Source organism: Notolabrus celidotus, chromosome 4, assembly GCF_009762535.1.
Source record: "Notolabrus celidotus isolate fNotCel1 chromosome 4, fNotCel1.pri, whole genome shotgun sequence".
NCBI classification, from domain to species: Eukaryota; Metazoa; Chordata; class Actinopteri; order Labriformes; family Labridae; genus Notolabrus; species Notolabrus celidotus.
The window spans coordinates 18,246,569-18,266,376 of NC_048275.1; the positions used below are offsets into that span (position 1 = coordinate 18,246,569).

Sequence of the window (19,808 nt, forward strand, 5' to 3'; positions counted from 1 at the left end):
TTTTCAGTCATCACTTAATACATTATTGCTTCGTTTAAAGTGTCTGCACTGTGAAAATTATTGTGTTATATAATGACTGAATAAATTCTACTACTATTACATTATGCATTTGGAAATTGTATTATTATTTTCCTGCTAAATATCAGTGTTATTACCATTTTATTAATGTTCTTTTTGTTTAGTTTAAAACAAAGGAAACCTGTAAAACATAAAGCTGGAATTCAGTTGTCTTTGAATGTATATGTGATGTGATTGTTGGAGTTGGTTACAATACAAGGGGCACCTGTTAAAATCTTGCCTAGGGCACCAAGTCGGTTAGGGCTGGCTCTGGTCCATAGACTGTGCTCTGGTCATCCTATATGGTCCACTATTCCCATAATTTCCCTGAAGGCGCGCTCTCCTCACGCATTCCTGTGATAGCTCCTCCCTCCTCCCCCTTGCTGCTGTGATGGTCACATGACACCAAATGAACCAATCAGAGGCCACCACAGCAAGCTGCCGGAGCAGCAGCAGCGTCCCACTGATCCTCGGCACAGCCAGTGCTGGGTCCGACTTCGTCAGGCGACAATCGCGATGGGGGGGTTGTTTTGATTAAAGTGGACGGATTTTTTCATTCTTTTTTAAAAGCTCCATTGTTACAGTGAAGTCCAGGATATTTGCTGTAGTCACTGATCTCTACCATCGAGTGTTCTTCTCGTTCCTGGAGGAGAAACACATTTTAGGAATAATCTTCAAACTGAGAGGAGCAACTTTTCCTTATAGTCAACGGCTGACCTATGCTAAGCTAGCCCGCTAGCTCAATGCTGTTGAAATTCCCGTTAAAAGTCCACAAACGAGAAGGTAACCTTACACGTTTCTGGCTTCCTGGACTGGATGAGACACGGTGACAACTTTCTGAGAGAAAGCTGTTCCTGTGAGCCTCTGTGTGTTCCCTCTGTGTGGACGGGGCAGGTGCACCTCCAGCGGCACCTGCGATAACTCTGGAACTCTGAGCTAACTTTAGCTTGTTAGCATTACACAGAAACACACACAATGTTGTGGACGACTTTCTTCATTGATATATTTGAGTTTTAACACATTAGTCGTTTATAACCAACTCTGTATTGCTGTTTGAGCGTCAGCCTGCACAGTGGGAGCATTAGTGCTGTAAAAGTAACAGGGCTAACCGAGTTACTGACCCTCACACACTTTTTACCGGAGTGGCGACGTGGATCCAGGGCTGGAGACACACATTCTCCCACAGGACTTTGGACACGGTTAGACCCAAACGTGGGTAAGCCCCTCTGTCTTCAGCAACCAGTGTCATAGATGTGACACCATGAGGATTTCAGAAAGTTTCCTTTTACTGTTTTGAAGTTTTTGTTTTGTTCTAAAAGCACCCTGCACCCTATGGTGCCGCTACGGCCACCAAGAAATGGATGTCTCGCAGGCCGCTTTCCCAAACGGTGAAGGGCGGCCGGGCGGCGGTGGGACTCGGGAACATGCCGGGACAGAGTCCCCGACAGTTCGGGCGTGGGCTCACTCAGCCCCGCTGTGCCCGACTCGGTCCTTGTGGACAGCCGCGTATGACTATGAGGCCAGCGGCGAGGACGAGCTCAGTCTCAGGAGAGGAGACGTGGTGGAGGTCCTGTCCAAGGACGCAGCGATCTCCGGGGACGAGGGATGGTGGACGGGGAAAATCAACCGCCGGGTCGGTATTTTCCCGTCCAACTATGTCACCTACCAACCCGCTATTTACCGTCTTCCCGCTACGAGTGGGACTGTAGGAGAGCCGGAGCGAGTCCCGGGCTCTCCTGTCCAGATCCCTTTTAGTGAACTGGTCCTAGAGGAGATCATTGGCGTGGGTGGATTTGGAAAAGTTTACAGGGGCACATGGAAAGATCAGGAGGTCGCCGTGAAGGCGGCTCGGCAAGACCCGGACGAGGACATAACAGCCACCGCCGGCAGTGTTAAACAAGAAGCAAAACTTTTCTCCATGCTGCAGCACCCGAATATCATCAAGCTGGAGGGAGTGTGTTTGGACGAACCCAACCTGTGTCTGGTCATGGAATATGCCCGAGGAGGGACCCTGAACCGGGCGCTGACCGGAAGGCGCATTCCTCCACACATCCTAGTCAACTGGGCCGTGCAGATCGCACGCGGAATGCACTACCTACACGAGGAGGCTGTGGTACCCATAATACACCGTGACCTGAAATCTAGCAACAGTAAGCAACAGAATCATATGTGTGTTTGTGTGTGAGTGAGTGAGTGAGTGAGTGAGTGAGAAATTAAGATTAACAACTGTATTGTAGGAGTCCTTACAATAACTTGTGCAACCACCTATAGCACATGGAGGACACCCCTCTGTATGGTCCCAGTGTTGTCCAAATTCACTTCTAAAGCAGCTATTTGTATACACTTTTAATACTAGCTAACCCCACACAATCTCTCACTTTAATTTTGTAACATCTCATTCTTACACCTGCCACACAGTGGTTGTTTAATAGCAAACACACGACATGGGGCTACATGTTATTGGGGAAACTTTTCATTCATGAATGTCTAAAATACTGGTCCAGAAAGCTTTTATTCACACATTTCTGAGCATCTCTGGTTCAGCACTGCCCTTCACTCATGATGGATTTAAAGAGTTGTAAAGTCTGTGGCTGTATGAAGTGGTGGGGGGGATACCATCAAGAGGACGTGAAATAAAGTCAGAGTTTGCTCAGCTGGGCCACCACCCTCCCCCTCCACTGCATTCACCCCCTCATCATCCTTTAAAACACACACACTCACACAAACAGACACACACACACCTCCCCAGCCCCCTCTCTCCACGCCAAGCTGAAATGTTCAAACAAAGTCAGTGATTTACCAAACACATCGGACACACTCAACTCCCACTGTCAGGCCATGTGCTTGACCAGAGCTAATACCAGAGGTCATCGCTTAAAGGAATACAGACTGAGATATCATCAAGGGGAAATAATGGATACAGCAATTCACGTAGGAGTTTTCTGTAGCACAAGGCTTGTTGATAGTGCTTTTTCGGCAAGGTCTGTGTGTATAGTTTCACAATTTCTGCAAGTTATTGTGTTTGGAAAAGCATATTAAGACTGGAGTATATGCAGGTCAGACTTTCAAGTGTCTCTGTAACGTAGCAGGAGCATCATGTAGTAAGAATTTGTTGTGCAGCAGTATAAGCTCAACACCTGAGCTAGTTCCTTCATGGACTCTTGATTGACCACAGGAAGGCAAACTTTAGTTTCCCTGGGCTGAATAATGAATGGACAGGAGGACTCCATGAGAAAAAGAGTCTGAGTCTGATACCCACACTGACACAGGCTACCCACTTCAACTCAGGTGTGTTCATGTGCGTAATATGACTCCAAACACTATCTCTCCCTTTGTGACCAGAGAGTCTTATCATCCTGGGGCCATGTGGGGAGCAGCTTTGGCATACTAATGTCTGTTTATCTCCAGCTGTGAGAGCCAATGTGTGAATGCAGCATTTGAAATGTGCGCAGACCAGGCCCACCATGATCACCAGATTGAGAGAATCTCTGTGTTTGCACATATGGAGGGGCTTTTCCGTGTAGATTGATCACTACAAACCCTATGCAGTTAAGTTAAACACCCATATGCCCAGTGGTTATTATCACAGCTATATGCAGCGAAGTGCAAACATGTCCTTTCCAGCACATGACTATAAATGCAGCGAGGATGGTCATGCCTTATTACACTACTTAGCTAGATTTTTAAATACATCATTATTTTCTTGAAAATGTTTAGAAGAAATTCAGTAAACCTTAAAATAGATCAATTCAGACCGAAAACATAATCTAGATAATTTAAGTAATACAGAATCTGAAAAAATCTGAATCTACAAAATCATCAATCGATTATACCTGTGCACAGTCAGTCATCGTGTCTGGAGATTTTCCTAATCAAAACTTTGAATTAGTGTGTTTTGTGTGCATGTGCTTCCCTTTATGCTAAGTTGATGGGCAGTGTAGTAGAGCCCATCCCTAAAATGAGTCCAATTTAAGTGCTGAGATTTGTGTAAATTATAGGGCAGATGGAGAGAAAGGATTTAACTATTGTTTAGACAGTTAGAGCTAATCGGATGTTTGGTGAACATACACAAACAATCCTCCCCCGATCGGGCACAGTGCTGCGAACACAAGTCAGTGTTTGTCCTGCCACTTCACTGTGACCCAGAGCAGTGGTTCTCAAAGTTTTTTTTTCAATAGTGGACTCCTGCTGAAAGGTTTTGTCAGCCAAGTACCCTCCAACTAGAGCACAATATTTTTGGTAGAAAGAAAAGGCCTTATAAATAGGTACAATTCCATTGCTTTCAGAGTAGTAAGGGAGTGTTTAGTAAACAACTACTTTGTCATTGAAAACCAATTATTTATGTGCATTGGGCCCATACATTTGTCAAAAAAAAGAAGTCTTTGGAAAGTTAGAAACAAGCCAAAGACACTCTTCCTGGCAGAAGGTGTTTGGTTTGATGATTTTTGCTTTGTTTTAACCTTCTCCCAATTCCATTCTCCTAATGTCTGTCCATCATTCTGTTATAAAACTGACAGAATTCAATCAATCAATCTTTATTCATACAGTGCCACTTCACAACAAACACTATCTCAAGACGCTATACAAAAAGAGGAGGTATATACCACACTCTTTGGTTATATCATTTACAAAAATCCAACATCAAGACAAGATTAAATCGTCTGTTAATCCACCACAAGCGAAGCACTTTGCAACATTTGGCAACTTACAGTGGCAAGGAAGAACTTTCTAACAGGCAGAAACATTGAGCAAGACAAGACTCATGTTGAACAGCCATCTGCTGCAACTGTGTAGGGATTGGCAAGGGGATAGAGGGAGATACAGAAAGAGAGAGACGGTTTGCAACAGACCGTGACAACAACAAAAACAACAGCTCATTGCATTTGGAGTATGAATACGTATTGGAATGTGTATTCAAACTTTTAGTTATGATAGGAATTATGCATACAATTCAAGTACCCATCTGCAGCTCCTCAGAGTAGCCCAAAGGACAGAGAGCATGGCGTTAAGTAAAGAGTAAGGACTTAAAACTTTGGTAAAAACCATAACTGTATAAAATATGGACGTAGTATCCGTGACGTCACCCATCTGTTTCTGAAGCGCTGTTTTGAGGCCAATCGGCGGCGGCTGTCGAGCGATTGTGATGTAAAGAGGCAGGCTTTGAGCCTCCTGGCCAACAGCTACAGTGTTCCCGCCTGTCAATCAAGTCAGCTGTGCCTCTCTCATTGGAAGACTCGTAATCTCAATATCTTCGAAATTGCCCCGTTAGAAAAAAAATCACCCCCCCCCCTACAGTGAGTGCCGATCGAGAAATTAGCTATCTAGACTACTCTCGTCTTTTGTACCAGGCAGTAAATATGTTTAGTTCTGCTGTAAATGTCGGCTTTTTTGAATTGGTGTGTATGTGGTTTCCGGTACTTCCAGGGCCAGCTTCAAGTGGATCCTCCATGAACTGCGGTTTTTTAGCACTTCCGCATTTGACTCATTTTTTAGACCAGAGGTTGCCGCTTGGTAAAAACAGATGATTCGCATCATACTTATTACAGTTCCAGTAAAACTAGGAAGGCAGAAGTGTTTCCTGTAGATTGCAGACCAGTGAAATAAACATCTGTATACTCTAATGTAACTTAAAAAAAAAGATATAGTTTTACTTTTTGGCATTTGCAGTGGTTACTAGGTGCAGTTAGTTTGGTCGTCCCAGGGTCAGAAGTCTGAACATCTGTAGTCTGTCCACAGTCTTATCTAAATAAAGAGACTGAAAAGAGCTTTATATGTTTGTTTTGAACCAGTGCCGTGAGTTCACAAAGGACTCTCCCCTACACAGAAACACACAATGGCACCCCACGGTGTGTTGGGTTGTTTTCCAATTAAAAAAGAAAGAGGAAAAAAAAACAGAATAATGCAGCTCGGAGGAGTTGTTGCATATGCTAGTTTGTGTCTGTTGTGTGTTTGTCTTGGTGTTAAATTTGCATCGGTCAGTCCAAAAGGATAAAAGAAGTGAGAATTATCTACATAGGGGGTAAAAGTGAACTGGATACACACATTGAGTGTTTGTACATCAGCAATCTGTCACTGTTTGAATCATTCAATGAGCAAAATGTCTGTTGATCTGGCCTCACTTCTCTATTTTTGTAAAGGCTGCTTCACTTCAGTATTTTTCCCCGTCTCTAGTGAAACCAGGTCAGAGACAGGTACACGTATAGAACTGAACTTCTCCATTTGCTCCCAAATACTCAGCCTGTCATTTATAGTGTACACATGCTCCACACAGACAAACATACAGCTATTTGATCAGTGATTAGCCTGTAAAGTAATATGTTGGAAGTCAGCAAGATTTGTCCAATCTCTTTTGTGTTTTTCAACCTAATCTGTAAAATCCTGGCCTGCAGGGAGGAATGTTGCTAATGAGGGATAAAAGCTTAACATACGTTTGCACAATGGACTGGTCAAGCAGCGGTTGCTAGGCTACTGTGGCCAGAAGAATGGCTAGGACTCGGAGGGTCTCAAAGCCCTCGTTTTGTTTTGTTCGGTTCATATTTAATCTCCCAGAGAGCAGCGGTACTCTTTTATTGCCACAAACTGAGGGGGTTTCCCTTCTTACTTCGTTATTTTTCTCCTTACGTACCTTCCCTCCCTTTTAGTCCCTCCTGCTCCCCCTCACTTCTTTCAGTTTTTTCATGTCTAAGTTTTTTTTTTGCTTGTGCAGTTTTCCAACTTTAATGGCAATACTGGGGTCACTTTTACTTTGAAGTGCTAATCCATAAACTTCCTTAAACCAAAATTAAGAAACTATCAAAAAGTATTGTGTAGCTGCAGCATGCTTAGTGCTGAGCTTCACTGCAGTCATAAAACTTCAGTTTATTAAACAACATCAGTTTCATATAGCATTGATACTAGGGAAAAAAAATACTCAGTAAGCTAGATAACCGTTTTTGGCTTACTTAGCTTTTATTTATTGAGGAGAAAAACACAAATCAACATTTCTGTAAATGGGCTAATGTTAGCATTCAAGATTCAAGGAAGCTTTATTGCCAAGTGAGCTCGAACACACAAGGAATTTGACGTGGTGAATGGAATACTGGGACTTAACAACAAGACAGTAAGGACAATGAATATATAAACCTAAACACAAATACAAAAATTCTGAATAAAAATAGAAATACTATCTGTACTAAGAAAGGTATAGAAGTACTTTTAAAGACATGAAATTCAGGCTAACTTCAAAGTTTATTCCTGTAGCAAGATGTTTCAAATCTAAAACAGGTCATGATTTAAAGTTTACAACGACATTAGAATAGACATTCCAAAAACATGTGAAAGACTTGCAGAGCAAAAGAAAACATCAGAGCATTGGTAGAATGTTTTAGAAGTGTGCATGCTGGTCAGAAATCAGACATAGTTAAAGAAATACAATCATGATGTTGGTCATGTTATAGTGTCTTTACATCTTCTTGTGCTTTATCCTAGTATCAGTAACGCCATGCTTTATTTACCCTTCCCTCTCTCTCTTCATACAACAGTGATTTAAACAATCCCTCAAGCTGAGAGTGGAAACATTCATAGAGTGGCAGATTAGAGGAAGAAATCACACTGAAACCTGGCTCTCAGCCAGCACTCATAACCCACTTTGACTTCAGAGTTTCACATCTTAGTGCAAGCGATAGTATGTCAGGAATGTGTGCTTGAACGCCTCTGAAACTGATGGAGCTCCGTTTGGAGCGTGTGCAACAGCATTCTCCCATCTGTCTTAAGCTTTTGTTTCACTTCATCACACTGTTTCTGTGCTCCCGGCCGGCCCTGCCCCCCCCGTGTGTCTCTCTCCCTCTCTCCACTCACCCCTCACTCTACAGATCCGTGCCGAGTGTGCAGAAGTCATAAAAGCACAGATAGGGTTTGTTTGAATATACAGAGGTATGTACAGATGAAGGAGAAATAAAGAGAACATGTGTTGAACTGGTAGACTCAGCATTCTTTGCAAAGTATGAGGGCTTGTGCACCGGTTGTTTTCATGTTTATATCTACAGCACGCTGCACAAATAAGTTTAGATTAGAATGAATAAATGAGGTGTTTGTTGTGATGAATCATACTCCTCCACACCAGTCACATTACATGTCTCTTGTTATAAACAGCAGCCCCTGTTATGACTGACTGACTGATTTAAATGCCACACAAAAGACCGGGGTTGTCAAGAGTAGATTTTTCCAGTAGTGGAGAATCTTGCTACAGGAATTGACAAATGTGCTGGCTATACATCGCTTAAAAACTTAAATCCTGCTCCTGTTATAAATACAAACTTGTATTTGAGAGAAATACATAAGGAGTGCAACAATGGGGCATTGGTCTGCCCTAGTACCCCAAATTAATGGACTGGACAGACACTGATTAGCAGTTTGTAACCAGTGCAGGCTGATTTGCATCTTTAATTTATTTGGCCAAGACCCCACTCCTGCTCGGTTTACATATAAAGATATTAAACAGACCTTGTAGTCTTGTGTTTTTTGGTTTCAGTATGAACCCCTCTATACTTCTGTGGGAACAGTACTGTAAAAGAAGACCTTTTCTTCACAGGGTCATATTGAGAGAGAGAGAGGGAGAGAGAGGAGAGAGAGAGGGAGAGAGAGAGAGAGAGAGGGAGAGAGAGAGAGAGAGAGAGAGAGAGAGAGAGAGAAAGAAACCTTTCCCCCCTGTAATTTTTCTGTTGTCTTGCTCTACTTCTGGAAAAAAGTCGAATCCAAGAGGAAAAGTTACCAAAGCTTGACTAGGTGTTGCAGGGCAACTTTTCTCAGGCTTCCCACAATTACCCCTTTTGACACACAGACAGTTACTGCCTGTCTTTTCTCTGACGAGAGAATGGGCAGAGGGGAGAGAGAGGAGTGGAGATGCTTTCACTGTGTTTTTTATGACCTCTCCCTGACTGCACCTATTGTTGCAGGGCAGGGTGAAAAGGAAAAGGGCCCACAGCTGAGAAGAGCTGCCTTCCGAATCAACCAATCCCCCTCCGTAGCTCCCCTAGCACATTGATCAATGCTAACGCAGCAAAAGGTAGTAGCTGAACACCTCTTAACATGTGTTATGTTTTAATTAGCCTGCTTATGGGTTAATTCAGGCTTAAACTGACAAAAACTGGGAGAGGAAGAGGACAGACAAAGAGCAAGTGGCCCAGAGAGACGTGACCATGATAGATGGATTTAGCCAGCCATTAGGCCTGATCCTTTTCCCATCAACCAGAATGCCTGGGGGCACTCTCATGTCAACGGGGAGAGACGGACCAGTCGGGGAATGTTTAGCAGCCTTGTTTCTGCTTACTACAGGAAGCCCACTTGCTATCATGCTCAGTCTGTTGGCACAGTTAAGAAAATACTGCCACGTCAAGCTAGGAGGCGGCACTTACAGCAACTGTGCTGTATCAATGCTTAGTTCAGACACAGCTGTATATGGACTGCTTGAGCCGCAGATTGGTACTTCATTTCTTATTGTTTGAACAGTTGTATAAAAAGATAGCATCGTGCAAAGTATTGCTTAACTCAGCAATAATGCAATGGAGACAAATTCAATTCTGGATAAAAAGCTAGTTGTGCTGGACTTCCAACTGAAACACTTTTCAGATCTTTGTTCGAACTGTAGATCTCCCTTGACTGCAACACAAAACTACTCTTAGTGCTTAGAAAAGCTGCTTTCAGGTTATATAGTGTGAGAGGATACAGAAAACATTGTGGTGTTAGCAAAGAGTAATGTAGACAAGAGCTGCACTTAATTAAGCAGTTTCATATTGAAAACAGCACTCCAAATATGGACGTAGTATCCGTGACGTCACCCATCTGTTCCTGAGCGCTGTTTTGAAGCCTATCGACGGCGGCAGCCATATTGGTAATGCTAAACTCAACCAGGCATAGTGTGACGTAAAGAGGCGGGCTTTGAGCCTCCCAGCCAACAGCTATGTGTTCCCGTCCAAGAGTCAAGTCAGTCATGTCCTTTTTGGGAAAAAAAATGTTAATCTTAATATCTTCTGAACCGTCGCGTTAGAAAGAAATTTACCCCCGAACAGTGTGTGCCGATAGAGAAATTAGCTACGTAGAGCCAAGCCGTTCTTTGAACCAGGCTGTAAACATGTTTATTAATGCTGCAAATATCGTCTTTTTGAATTTGTGATGTATGTGGTTTCCGGATTCTAAATGAATTGCAGTTTATAACACTTCCGCATGGGCTTCATATTTGAGACCAGAGGTTGTCGCTTGTCCAAAAGACACCAAGCTAAGCTGCCGCTAACATGAACTTATTTCTAGGTGCTTTTATAACAGTATTGGTGAACAATCTGTATGGTGAAAATATGATAACAAAGTGAAAGAATTGAATATGTAAGTAAACCTTGTCTTTTAAAACAACATAATAGAGTATTTCATGTCTTACAGCTACTGCGTTCTAGCTCTCAAAACTTTCTCAGACTGGCTTTTTTACATCATTTTTCACTGCTTTGCAGCATGTTGTGTTAAAGGGTGTTAGACATGAAGTATTCTTAGTTTGTTGAAGGGAGAAGAAACTGCCCTGTTTGCCTGAGAAGTGTATTTTTTTTCATTATACCTTGAGGGGGAGAAAGCAATGGAAGAAGCGTGGGACCTGCTTTGAAGGCAGCTGCTCTGCTTCTGATCTTCCCCCTGTTGCACCATGAAAGATGGGCCTGCCTGAAGATCCACTGTTTGGAAAGGGGAATCAAATGGGGGTTGGATCAAGGGTGGGGTCTGCCTTGGAGGCATGACCATCTCCAGTTGCGTTGCACTGTTGTCTTCTTCAAAACATTTGCTTTTCAAAGGAGTGAGACTCAATAATAGACTGAGAAAAGCAGTACAAGAGCAAAACAACATGCTGGTGGTTTTATGACCTTTTTAGACGTAACATTCCTTAAGACAGTGAAAGTCGTTTGTTATGCTGATGACGCTCTCACTCTTTGAAAAACAGGATGTCATTTAGTCAAAAAGTCAACATATTGGATTATTGATTGGATTTATTATTCAATTACATGTTTTATTGTCAGTCTAATGCAGAACACTGATAATTGTGAGATACCCACTGCTGTGCCTCTTAATGTAAACTGTTGCTGCAAACAGGGCTTTGTAAGTAACACAAGCACTGACTAGCCTATTATTTGTCCCACATATTGGCTGCTGCATTGGGCTTTAGGGGCACAGGTGATACAAAATAAAGTAAGGTTGTTTGCCCAGAGAAATGATTCTGGTATAACAGCTATTTTCTTAATGTATTTGCTATAACCTTGGGCTATTTTAATTCTTGAAATGGGATAAAGCACAAGTAGTATTTAGCTCACCTTGGCCCCTCCCTCCCCTCTGCTTGTTAAACACACATTATGTAAACATATACTAATGATGTAGAAGAAAACAGTAATTCTGACTAGCAACAGGCTGATTTCTTAGCTGGTGATACTAACTTTACTGATACAGTTTCTGAGTAACACTAGTGTTGTAAGGATGACCCTAATATAAGTCATCCAGAGTGTTATTTGTCTACTTCTTTGAATGCAGTTTCAAATCTAAAGTACCAGGCATTTCACTAAATTTAATCACAATTGTTTCATTTTTATCAGAGTGCACTTGAATAACTAAAGTTGAATATTGACACACTAAGGGATTGTTTCAGTGGTGACTCATAGCTGCATGGCTGTAAAAATTGGTTATTAATATTATACGATACCTTTTGTAATGTTTAAAAAGGAAAACTACAATTTGGTGTAACTACATATTCTTTATACCAGCAGCTGTTTTCTTCAAGTCAAAAAATATGCTCTTGAATAAAAGTAGCCGAGATAAATCTCTGTAGAGAACCTCAGAACTTAGAAGAGGGTGAAGAGGTCATGGGAAGAGGACTTCAAAGAGAGTGTGGTGGTCCAGTGTTGGCTGAAGGTGAGTCTTTAGAAAGTGCAGAGGAGAGCATGAGGACAGTCTGTACTGAGCTTCTAGCTTTAACACCTTCCAGATTTTATTCTTAATCGCCTTCTATTTCTCTATTACTTTAAATAGTATCTCTTTATAAGTTGAATGGGACTGGTCTAATTTTGAAGATTATTTCTGTATAATAACAGAGGTGTCAAAAGTATTCAAATTCATTACTCAAGTAGAAGTATAGATAGTAGGGTTTAAAAAGACTTCTGTAGAAGTTGAAGTATCAACTCAAGCTTTTCACTCAAGTAAAAGTGTAAAAGTACTGGTTTCAAAACTACATAAAGTTTAAAAGTTAAAGTAATGTAAGGGGAAAAAATGCCATTAAGGACAAAAGCTTAGGCTGCACCACAGGGGCCTATAGTGACCTACCCCACCTCCTAAAAAATACATGTTTCTAAAGGCCATAATGACTATAATGTTATATGAATGTTGAAATATTTGGGTTGCACCTGTTTCAGCCATAGTTATGCCCATTGAAAATGAACTAATTTTCGTACAATGCAAATACATTACAGAACTGTGTACTACTGAGCATTAACATGTTTCATGGAGCGGAAGATATGATGACTAGTTGCCTATAAGTATTTTAATGGTGCAAAAAGTCAAACTTCACCGGCATGTTATGAATAGCCTTTATTTGAATGTCAATGTACATAAATGTGTTTTTTTTTAACGATGACAAGCCAAAATGAAATAAGAGTAACAAGGCTTTTTTTAAAATGTAAGGAGCAGAAAGTACAGATAATTATGTGAAAATGTAAGGAGTAGAAGTAAAAAGTCGGCTGAAAAATAATTACTCCAGTAAAGTATAGATACCCACAATTTCTACTTAAGTAAGGTAACGAAGTATTTGTACTTTGTTACTTGACACCTCTGAAAATAAATTGTATATGGGCTGCACTTACTTGGCCCCTTTTTTCAGCTACACCTCATTTAACATATTCACACACTTACTCACATATCATGAGGCTGGAGGGAAGGAGATCAACACTTTCTATTGGTGGATGATCATCTATACCTCCCTGGCAGCAAGCACAATGATGCTGTTAATTTTGTTGTTGTTGAATAGCCCTCAATACTTTTAAAACAAGACATTTTTGATTCAGTCATAATCATCTGTGACTAATTAACAGAACCCTGCTTTATAATTTGAATATCATATGACAACTGGCTCCAATTCCTAAGCTACAGAACAATGCTTAAGGATTTAGAGGTTAAGATGTGTTTTGTTTTTTTACAATTTTCAAACATTTCATAAAACAAATATTTAAGTCTTGTGTTTGTGTTGTTAGCCTAGCTGCTAACAGTCTCCAATTGCCCAACAAAATGTCTCTCCTGGGTTGGAAGGTGTTTTCGTGGCATAACGTCAGCACGGAGTCATGTAGACAGGAGCTCAGCCTTTTATTCAGTATTTCTAGAGGGCTGACACTGAAGTCTCATGGAGCTACAAAGAAAGTATTTGGCGTGATATTCTATAGGCCAATCAACGCAGACGGGGTTATCCCAAAAGCACTGTTCCTCTGGGTTGTGTAACTAACCCATCATAAGTCATTATGAACCTACAGAGCCTGCTGGGAGGAATCTATGGAATCACTGAAAGAGGACTTGACAACAGGAAGTAGGAGTATATCACTGTTGTAGTGAAACCTGTTTGTAATGGAATTCCTATTGTTGCAGCCCGGGTAGAGGATCCCCTCTGGGCCCGAGGCTAGAAATGGCACCAATAGCTCAGTTATTATTGGAGGCCCAATGGTTTAAATGCAGCTCAGAATTATTTCAGGCCCACTAAGAATACACCTGGATGCCTAGAAATAATGCCTCCACCCTTTTTTTTAAATGCCTTTTAATTGGGAGTTGGTTTGTTGTGTGATTGTGAAGTCAAATGGTCATTTGTTGTGTGGCAGACAGATCAATTTTCATTGTCTTTTCATTCGTATTGCTATGAAGTGTAGATGATAGAAAACTAATGCACAAACCTGTGAGTGAGGATAGAAGGGAATCAGAAGTATGATATACGAGTACACATCCACCACCACATTTATTTCTATTGTAAATGTTTTGACCAAAGGATGTTATATCAGATTTAAAAAGCTTTTGTAATAAGAAAAATATACATTCAATTTCAATCCAGCCTTCTTTTGGAATCATTGATTATATATCCTGACGATTGGGTGGGAAAAATGATGTGGTGTTCGCTGTGACCAGTAGAGCTGCTTGTGTTGTGTTGAATCTTGTACTCCATATATATTATTCTATTATCAGTTACTGGTAATACATGACATGATTGTGAAGGTCTTATTGGATCAAGATCGGCTGTTTGAATTTACAACTGCATTAATGAGCACAAAAACAACCTCATGCTCTTACCTGCAACCTCAGCAGTACACCTGCCAAGTTTAATGTGATGGTTTGTGCCATTGTGAAATGCTAGTGTAATAGATAGTCAGTATCGTATGCCTAACATGGATATTTAACCACATTATGATGTGATTTTTATTTATCCAACTATTGATGTCTGATGCAAAACATTTTACAATGAAAATTCTGATCTTTTTCAAGGTGAAGTTGCACACTGACAGTCATTGCTGGTTTAGAAATGAAAGAATTTGGTAGTTGTATTTGATTAATTATTTCAAAGTTATTATTTGAAAGATACGACGGCGTATTAGGGCCACTATGAAAGAAGAAATTAATTAGAATAAGTACATTTTCGAGAAAAAAACATACAAATTTCGAGTTTATAAAGTGGCAAATCTATGAGAAATCAAGCTCGAAACTTTCAAGTTTTTAAAGTTGTTAATTTTCGAGAAAAAAATCAAAATTTCTGAGATTATAAAGTCGTTATTTTTAGTGAAAATACTGAAATATGTCAAGTTTTTAAAGACGTAAATCTGTGAGAAATCAAACTCAAGCTGCCCTTTGCCCATTTCACTGCATTGTTGACCTACTTGACAGCTTCATCAAATTGTACTTCCTACTTGGACTCAGCAATAAGGAGATACTACTGATTCTAGCCCAGAATCATCACATTATTATAATCCACCGGACTTTGAAAAGACATTGGCGTATATTGGGGCTGTTCAGAAGAAAGCAGCACACTGGTCTGGAGAAGGTGATTGCGTTTATCCAACAAGAATTAATTAGAATTTGTAAATTTTTGAGAAAAAACTTAAAAATTTCGAGTTTTCTTTCTCGACATTTTCTTAAAGTGGCCATAATACGCCGTTGTAGAAAGATGATCTGATCTTGGACTCAAAACAGTAGCACTAACAAAGCAGAAGTTTTATTGTCCTTGTGCGCCCCTTTTTGTTGAGAAATTCTGAATACAAACAGACAGAGACAGACATCCTCTCTAATATAGCTTGATGTTTTCTTAACTAAGGTTAAAGATGTGATTGTGTTTACTTTCTGTGGATAAATGAAACCACCTGGGTCTCAGAGCATGATAAAAGAAGTACAAGTTTTGGCAGGTTTTAGTTTAGCTCTGCTGTGGAAGAGTTAAGTCCAAGGTCGGGGAGTGATACAACAGCACACACTGAGTGTAGCAAGTTCATTCAAGTTATACTTACACACACACACGCACACACACACACACACACACACACACACACACACACACACACGCACACGCACGCACACGCACACACACGCACACACACACATAAACAGTGGAAAACTTCCATTAAACTGCCAACAAACAGCCTCTAAACTAAGAAACGGTTCACTATCTCAACTTTACATCGTGATACAGGAGATGAAATAAATTAGATATATTGACAGAGGGACTGTCACACTCCTAAGTGCTTGTTCGTCTACAGTATTTGATGTTATGTAAAATAGACACGACCTACAGGGCATCTTCAAATTGACCTGCAGTGGTAGGACGGTGTGTAAATAATGAAATGCGACCGTTGGTACTGCGAGGTTTTTGGCAGATGCTAAGATGAATGTTGAAAATGATACCAAGAGGATCAAAAGATCAAAGAGTCTGTTTTGGCTGTTGATTCTCCCCTTCGTTGGAGAGGCTTCTTTTTGTTGTCAAAAGAAAACAGGGTGGTAGGTGTCTACACACACACACACACACACACACACACACACACACACACACACACACACACAGACACAGAGAGAGAGAGAGAGTAGCTTTTTCTGTTGAAAGGACACGTTAGAAACTAGAAGAAAATGTTACTTCTCCCCAGTCATCGACACCTGGTCGTGGGTGGTTTAGCTTTAGTAAGTTTTTCTGCTGTCAACATCTCGTCAGCTCCTGTGTGTTATAATGCTACAAAAATGTGTTTACCATCTCCCTTTTCTAAATGAGTTTTTTTTACATTTCAGTGATTTCACCAGTTCACATATTTGTTATTCTAAAGATTTAACAGTCAGTCAGTATGATACCTTTCTTTTGCATTGCCTCTTTAAAGTGATAAAAGAGTTTGGTTCAAACATCAGCGAGTGAGGAAAGACAGAAGCAAGTTGTTCATGTGAACTGCCGCAGATTTCTTTGTTTCATGAGAATGAAAAGGCAGTGACGTGAATGAACATTAATAAAGAAATCTTTAATATTATATCCCTTCTTTGAGTATAATTCTTCCTGTAGTCACATCAGATTGACTTTTATCTGGAATGGTGGTTAACTAGCATTTAATTTAATTTAATTTAATCTAATTTGAGTTTATTTGATGAGGGCAATGCACATTAATCGACATTTCAACAGTGTGACTCAATGTAAATATGCCGGAATTAGCACATTAGATAAATTTAATCCGTAGTCCTAAGGCAGGCACTCACATGAAACATAAAACTACAAGTTTTAAGATTACAGGATGTCACAAAACAGTTAACAGGACACGACATGAACTGACTGACAAACAGATTTTATATACAAAACGTTTGTGACATTATAAAAACAGGATGGAAGGTGAGGCCAAAGCCCCCTGTAACGGGCATCAAGTGAGAAAACAGATTATTACAGTGTACATGACTGGTTTGTTTTTAACGTTTAACTGTTTTTTTAAAGGTACAGTAGTTCTCAAGCTCCCTAATGTGAGCTGGTAGTTTGTTCCATGACTGTGTTCCTCTGAAAGACAATACCATTTGGTTGAATTTGGTTTTTCGTCTCGGTACATCACAGTCCCCTCTAGTTTGTACTCTAGTATTTATCATGTTGTGTTTTTTTTTTAATATAAATTTGAGGAATGATGGAGGGGCAAGCCCATTTCAAACTTTAAAAACCAGACAGATGTCAGTGTAGCATTAAATACTACAACTCCCATGATACCACACTTTACTAGACCTCATCGAACTCATCTGTTGCGATTGTTTAGATTGAGAAAGCCCTGGAAGCAAAACTAGTTACAGTACTGTGTGTGGAGACTCAAGCTTTTCTTTGGGGTATTTCCTTGCTTTGATTTATTTTGCAATGAATTATGGGAGTAGAAAATCTAATTTTGTTTTATAAGTTGGAATTAAGTGACGATTATCTGCCAAAGTTTAAAAAAAACCTCCCTTGATATAAAAATATTTTAACATTGGACACAATATCAGGAACATTTTAATGATTTAAACAAAGGAACATGAACACACAATAGAACATTACAGGCATCATATATTTTATTTCAACATCATATCTACTAGGACCTGAAAAGATAAACTGATCGTGTTGCAGCATATGAAAAAAAAAGAGATGGAAGGTTTCAGACTTCATTGTATCGTCTTGAAATTGACTTCTTAGTGATCATCTGGTGTCTGCTTCCTCTCATTCAGAATCCTTCAGAATAAAGTAAATCAAATATTTTCTGTAAGTCATTTTATTTTCCTGCACATGCTTGGTGTGAAGGGTTGGTGTGTTGTGGCGTCACTGTGGCAGGTGTTGTGTTTCGGGCGGGTTTGGAGGGTTCTTGCTGTCTTTAATGTGTAAAACAGTTTTAGGACCTGAGGACAGGTGCTTTGTGACGCTGTCAGCCTTCTGTTTCTACAGTAATAAATGACCTGCATACCACTGTTGGCCCTGCTGAATATCACTATCATCCCCTCACCTGCACAGTCGCCTTTTTTTCTCTCTTTGTGTCCCCCTTTCTCCTCCACTCGTCTTCCCCCTCTCTCCTCTACATCCCTTCACATGTGTCCTTTTCATCCCAATCCAGTCCGTCCACATTTCCATTTCTCTCAATCACTCATCACTGCTCTCATCCATTTCCCTTCATCTACTTTTCACTCTCTCCACAGCCCTGCTATAATGTAACCATGTCCTGTCCTCTCTATTTCAGTTTTATTACTTGAAACGATCGAGAATGACGACATTGGGAGGAAGACCTTGAAGATCACAGATTTCGGCTTGGCCAGGGAGTGGCACAGAACCACAAAAATGTCCGCCGCAGGCACCTACTCCTGGATGGCTCCTGAGGTCATCAAGTCATCGCTCTTCTCCAAAGGCAGTGACGTCTGGGGGTAAGACAAGTAACACGCAGGCCCGGGATGAAATATCTACTCTGGCACATTCATCTGACACTATAACTCATTCCTTTGTTAAATATTCTTCCCTTCATTTCCTTCACAGCTATGGAGTCTTGCTGTGGGAGCTGTTAACCGGTGAGGTACCTTACCGGGGGATAGATGGCCTGGCTGTTGCGTACGGTGTAGCTGTCAATAAGTTAACTCTACCAATCCCCTCCACCTGTCCTGAACCCTTCGCCAAGCTCATGGAAGGTAAATAAACAGAAAAGTCTGCTTTATTATTGTTTGACTTACCCAGAGATTTTCCTACCAGCCCCCTAATGTAATGTCAAGGTAAAATCAGGATCAGCTCATGTTGAGAACACTGCAAGAAATCTTTAAGAAAACTCAACCTGAGCATGCAGTCTTAGGGTGATGACGTCTTTATCATGCCACCAGTGTTCTGTTGACTTCTGCTGCTTGCTACCTTTGCACAAGTGGATAGCAGAGGCTGTCAGTTTGCACTAGTTATTAATATTTCTTTATCACAAACAGGGATAAGTACACTGTCAGAATAAAGTAAGAATCTATTGTGAAACTTTTATTGAAGATTTAAGGAGAGCTGTATCTCATTAGACCATTATCCCCTTTCATGTAAGGCTCACAGTGCAGAATTACTTTATATTACACCACTGATCTCTCTATTTTATTTGTCAGAGTAAGAGGCAATGTTTTCATACTCTATTACAGGGGTTCACAAACTTTTCAGCCCGCGACCCCCAAAATATAGATGCCAAGGACTCACGACCCCCACTGTCACTTAAAGTGGTTTAATGTGGCTTCATTTAGCTGGTCTGCGGAAAATTTGCCTACCTATATGAGCATGTGGCTGTGTTTCCTGTGCCGTTATGAATTAATCTACTGCTACTGATGCTTTTTTTAATTAACTGTTCACTAACTCTTAACTTAGGAGTCATCTGGCAAAATGAAAGGAGAAAACTCATTACATTTTCTATTTTCAAGATTTAATTTCAAATTTAGCTACTATTTTTGTCGATATTTTTTACTATAATCGTCCAAATGCATTCATTTGTATATAACTTTTATAAGAAAAAAAAAAATCTGGAAGATAATTGCGAAGCCACTTTGTAGTACACATTAATAGGAAGCACTATTTGAGCTCCACATACTATGATTAAAAAAAAAAACATTAAAACGTCGGGAGACTGCTTTAAACTCTATTCACCTCTCCAGTATGTATTTTTACAGTCATTGGTTGATGCTGTGGATAAGTTCAGTTATTCCTAGTATTGATTTGATAGCTAACACCTCTATGGAAGTGTACCCTGCTTCTCTGTCTGCTG

The 19,808-nt window shown here is 40.5% G+C and overlaps 1 protein-coding gene across 3 annotated transcripts in view; it reads left to right on the forward strand.

Annotated features, from left to right (window-relative positions):
* The first annotated feature begins 473 nt into the window (after positions 1 to 473).
* Positions 474 to 19,808, forward strand: part of map3k21 (mitogen-activated protein kinase kinase kinase 21) — a 33,078-nt gene continuing 13,743 nt past the window's right edge. Inside the window, exons 1-3 of one of the 3 annotated variants that reach the window (XM_034681464.1) lie at positions 474 to 2,207; positions 18,279 to 18,459; positions 18,569 to 18,717. In XM_034681464.1, coding sequence (XP_034537355.1) covers positions 1,415 to 2,207; positions 18,279 to 18,459; positions 18,569 to 18,717 — 1,123 coding nt within the window. In that variant the 5' untranslated portion in view covers positions 474 to 1,414. Of the gene's footprint in view, positions 2,208 to 17,784; positions 17,810 to 18,278; positions 18,460 to 18,568; positions 18,718 to 19,808 lie in introns of those variants that run through there. The other 2 variants (XM_034681463.1, XM_034681465.1) reach the window with 2 other exon arrangements.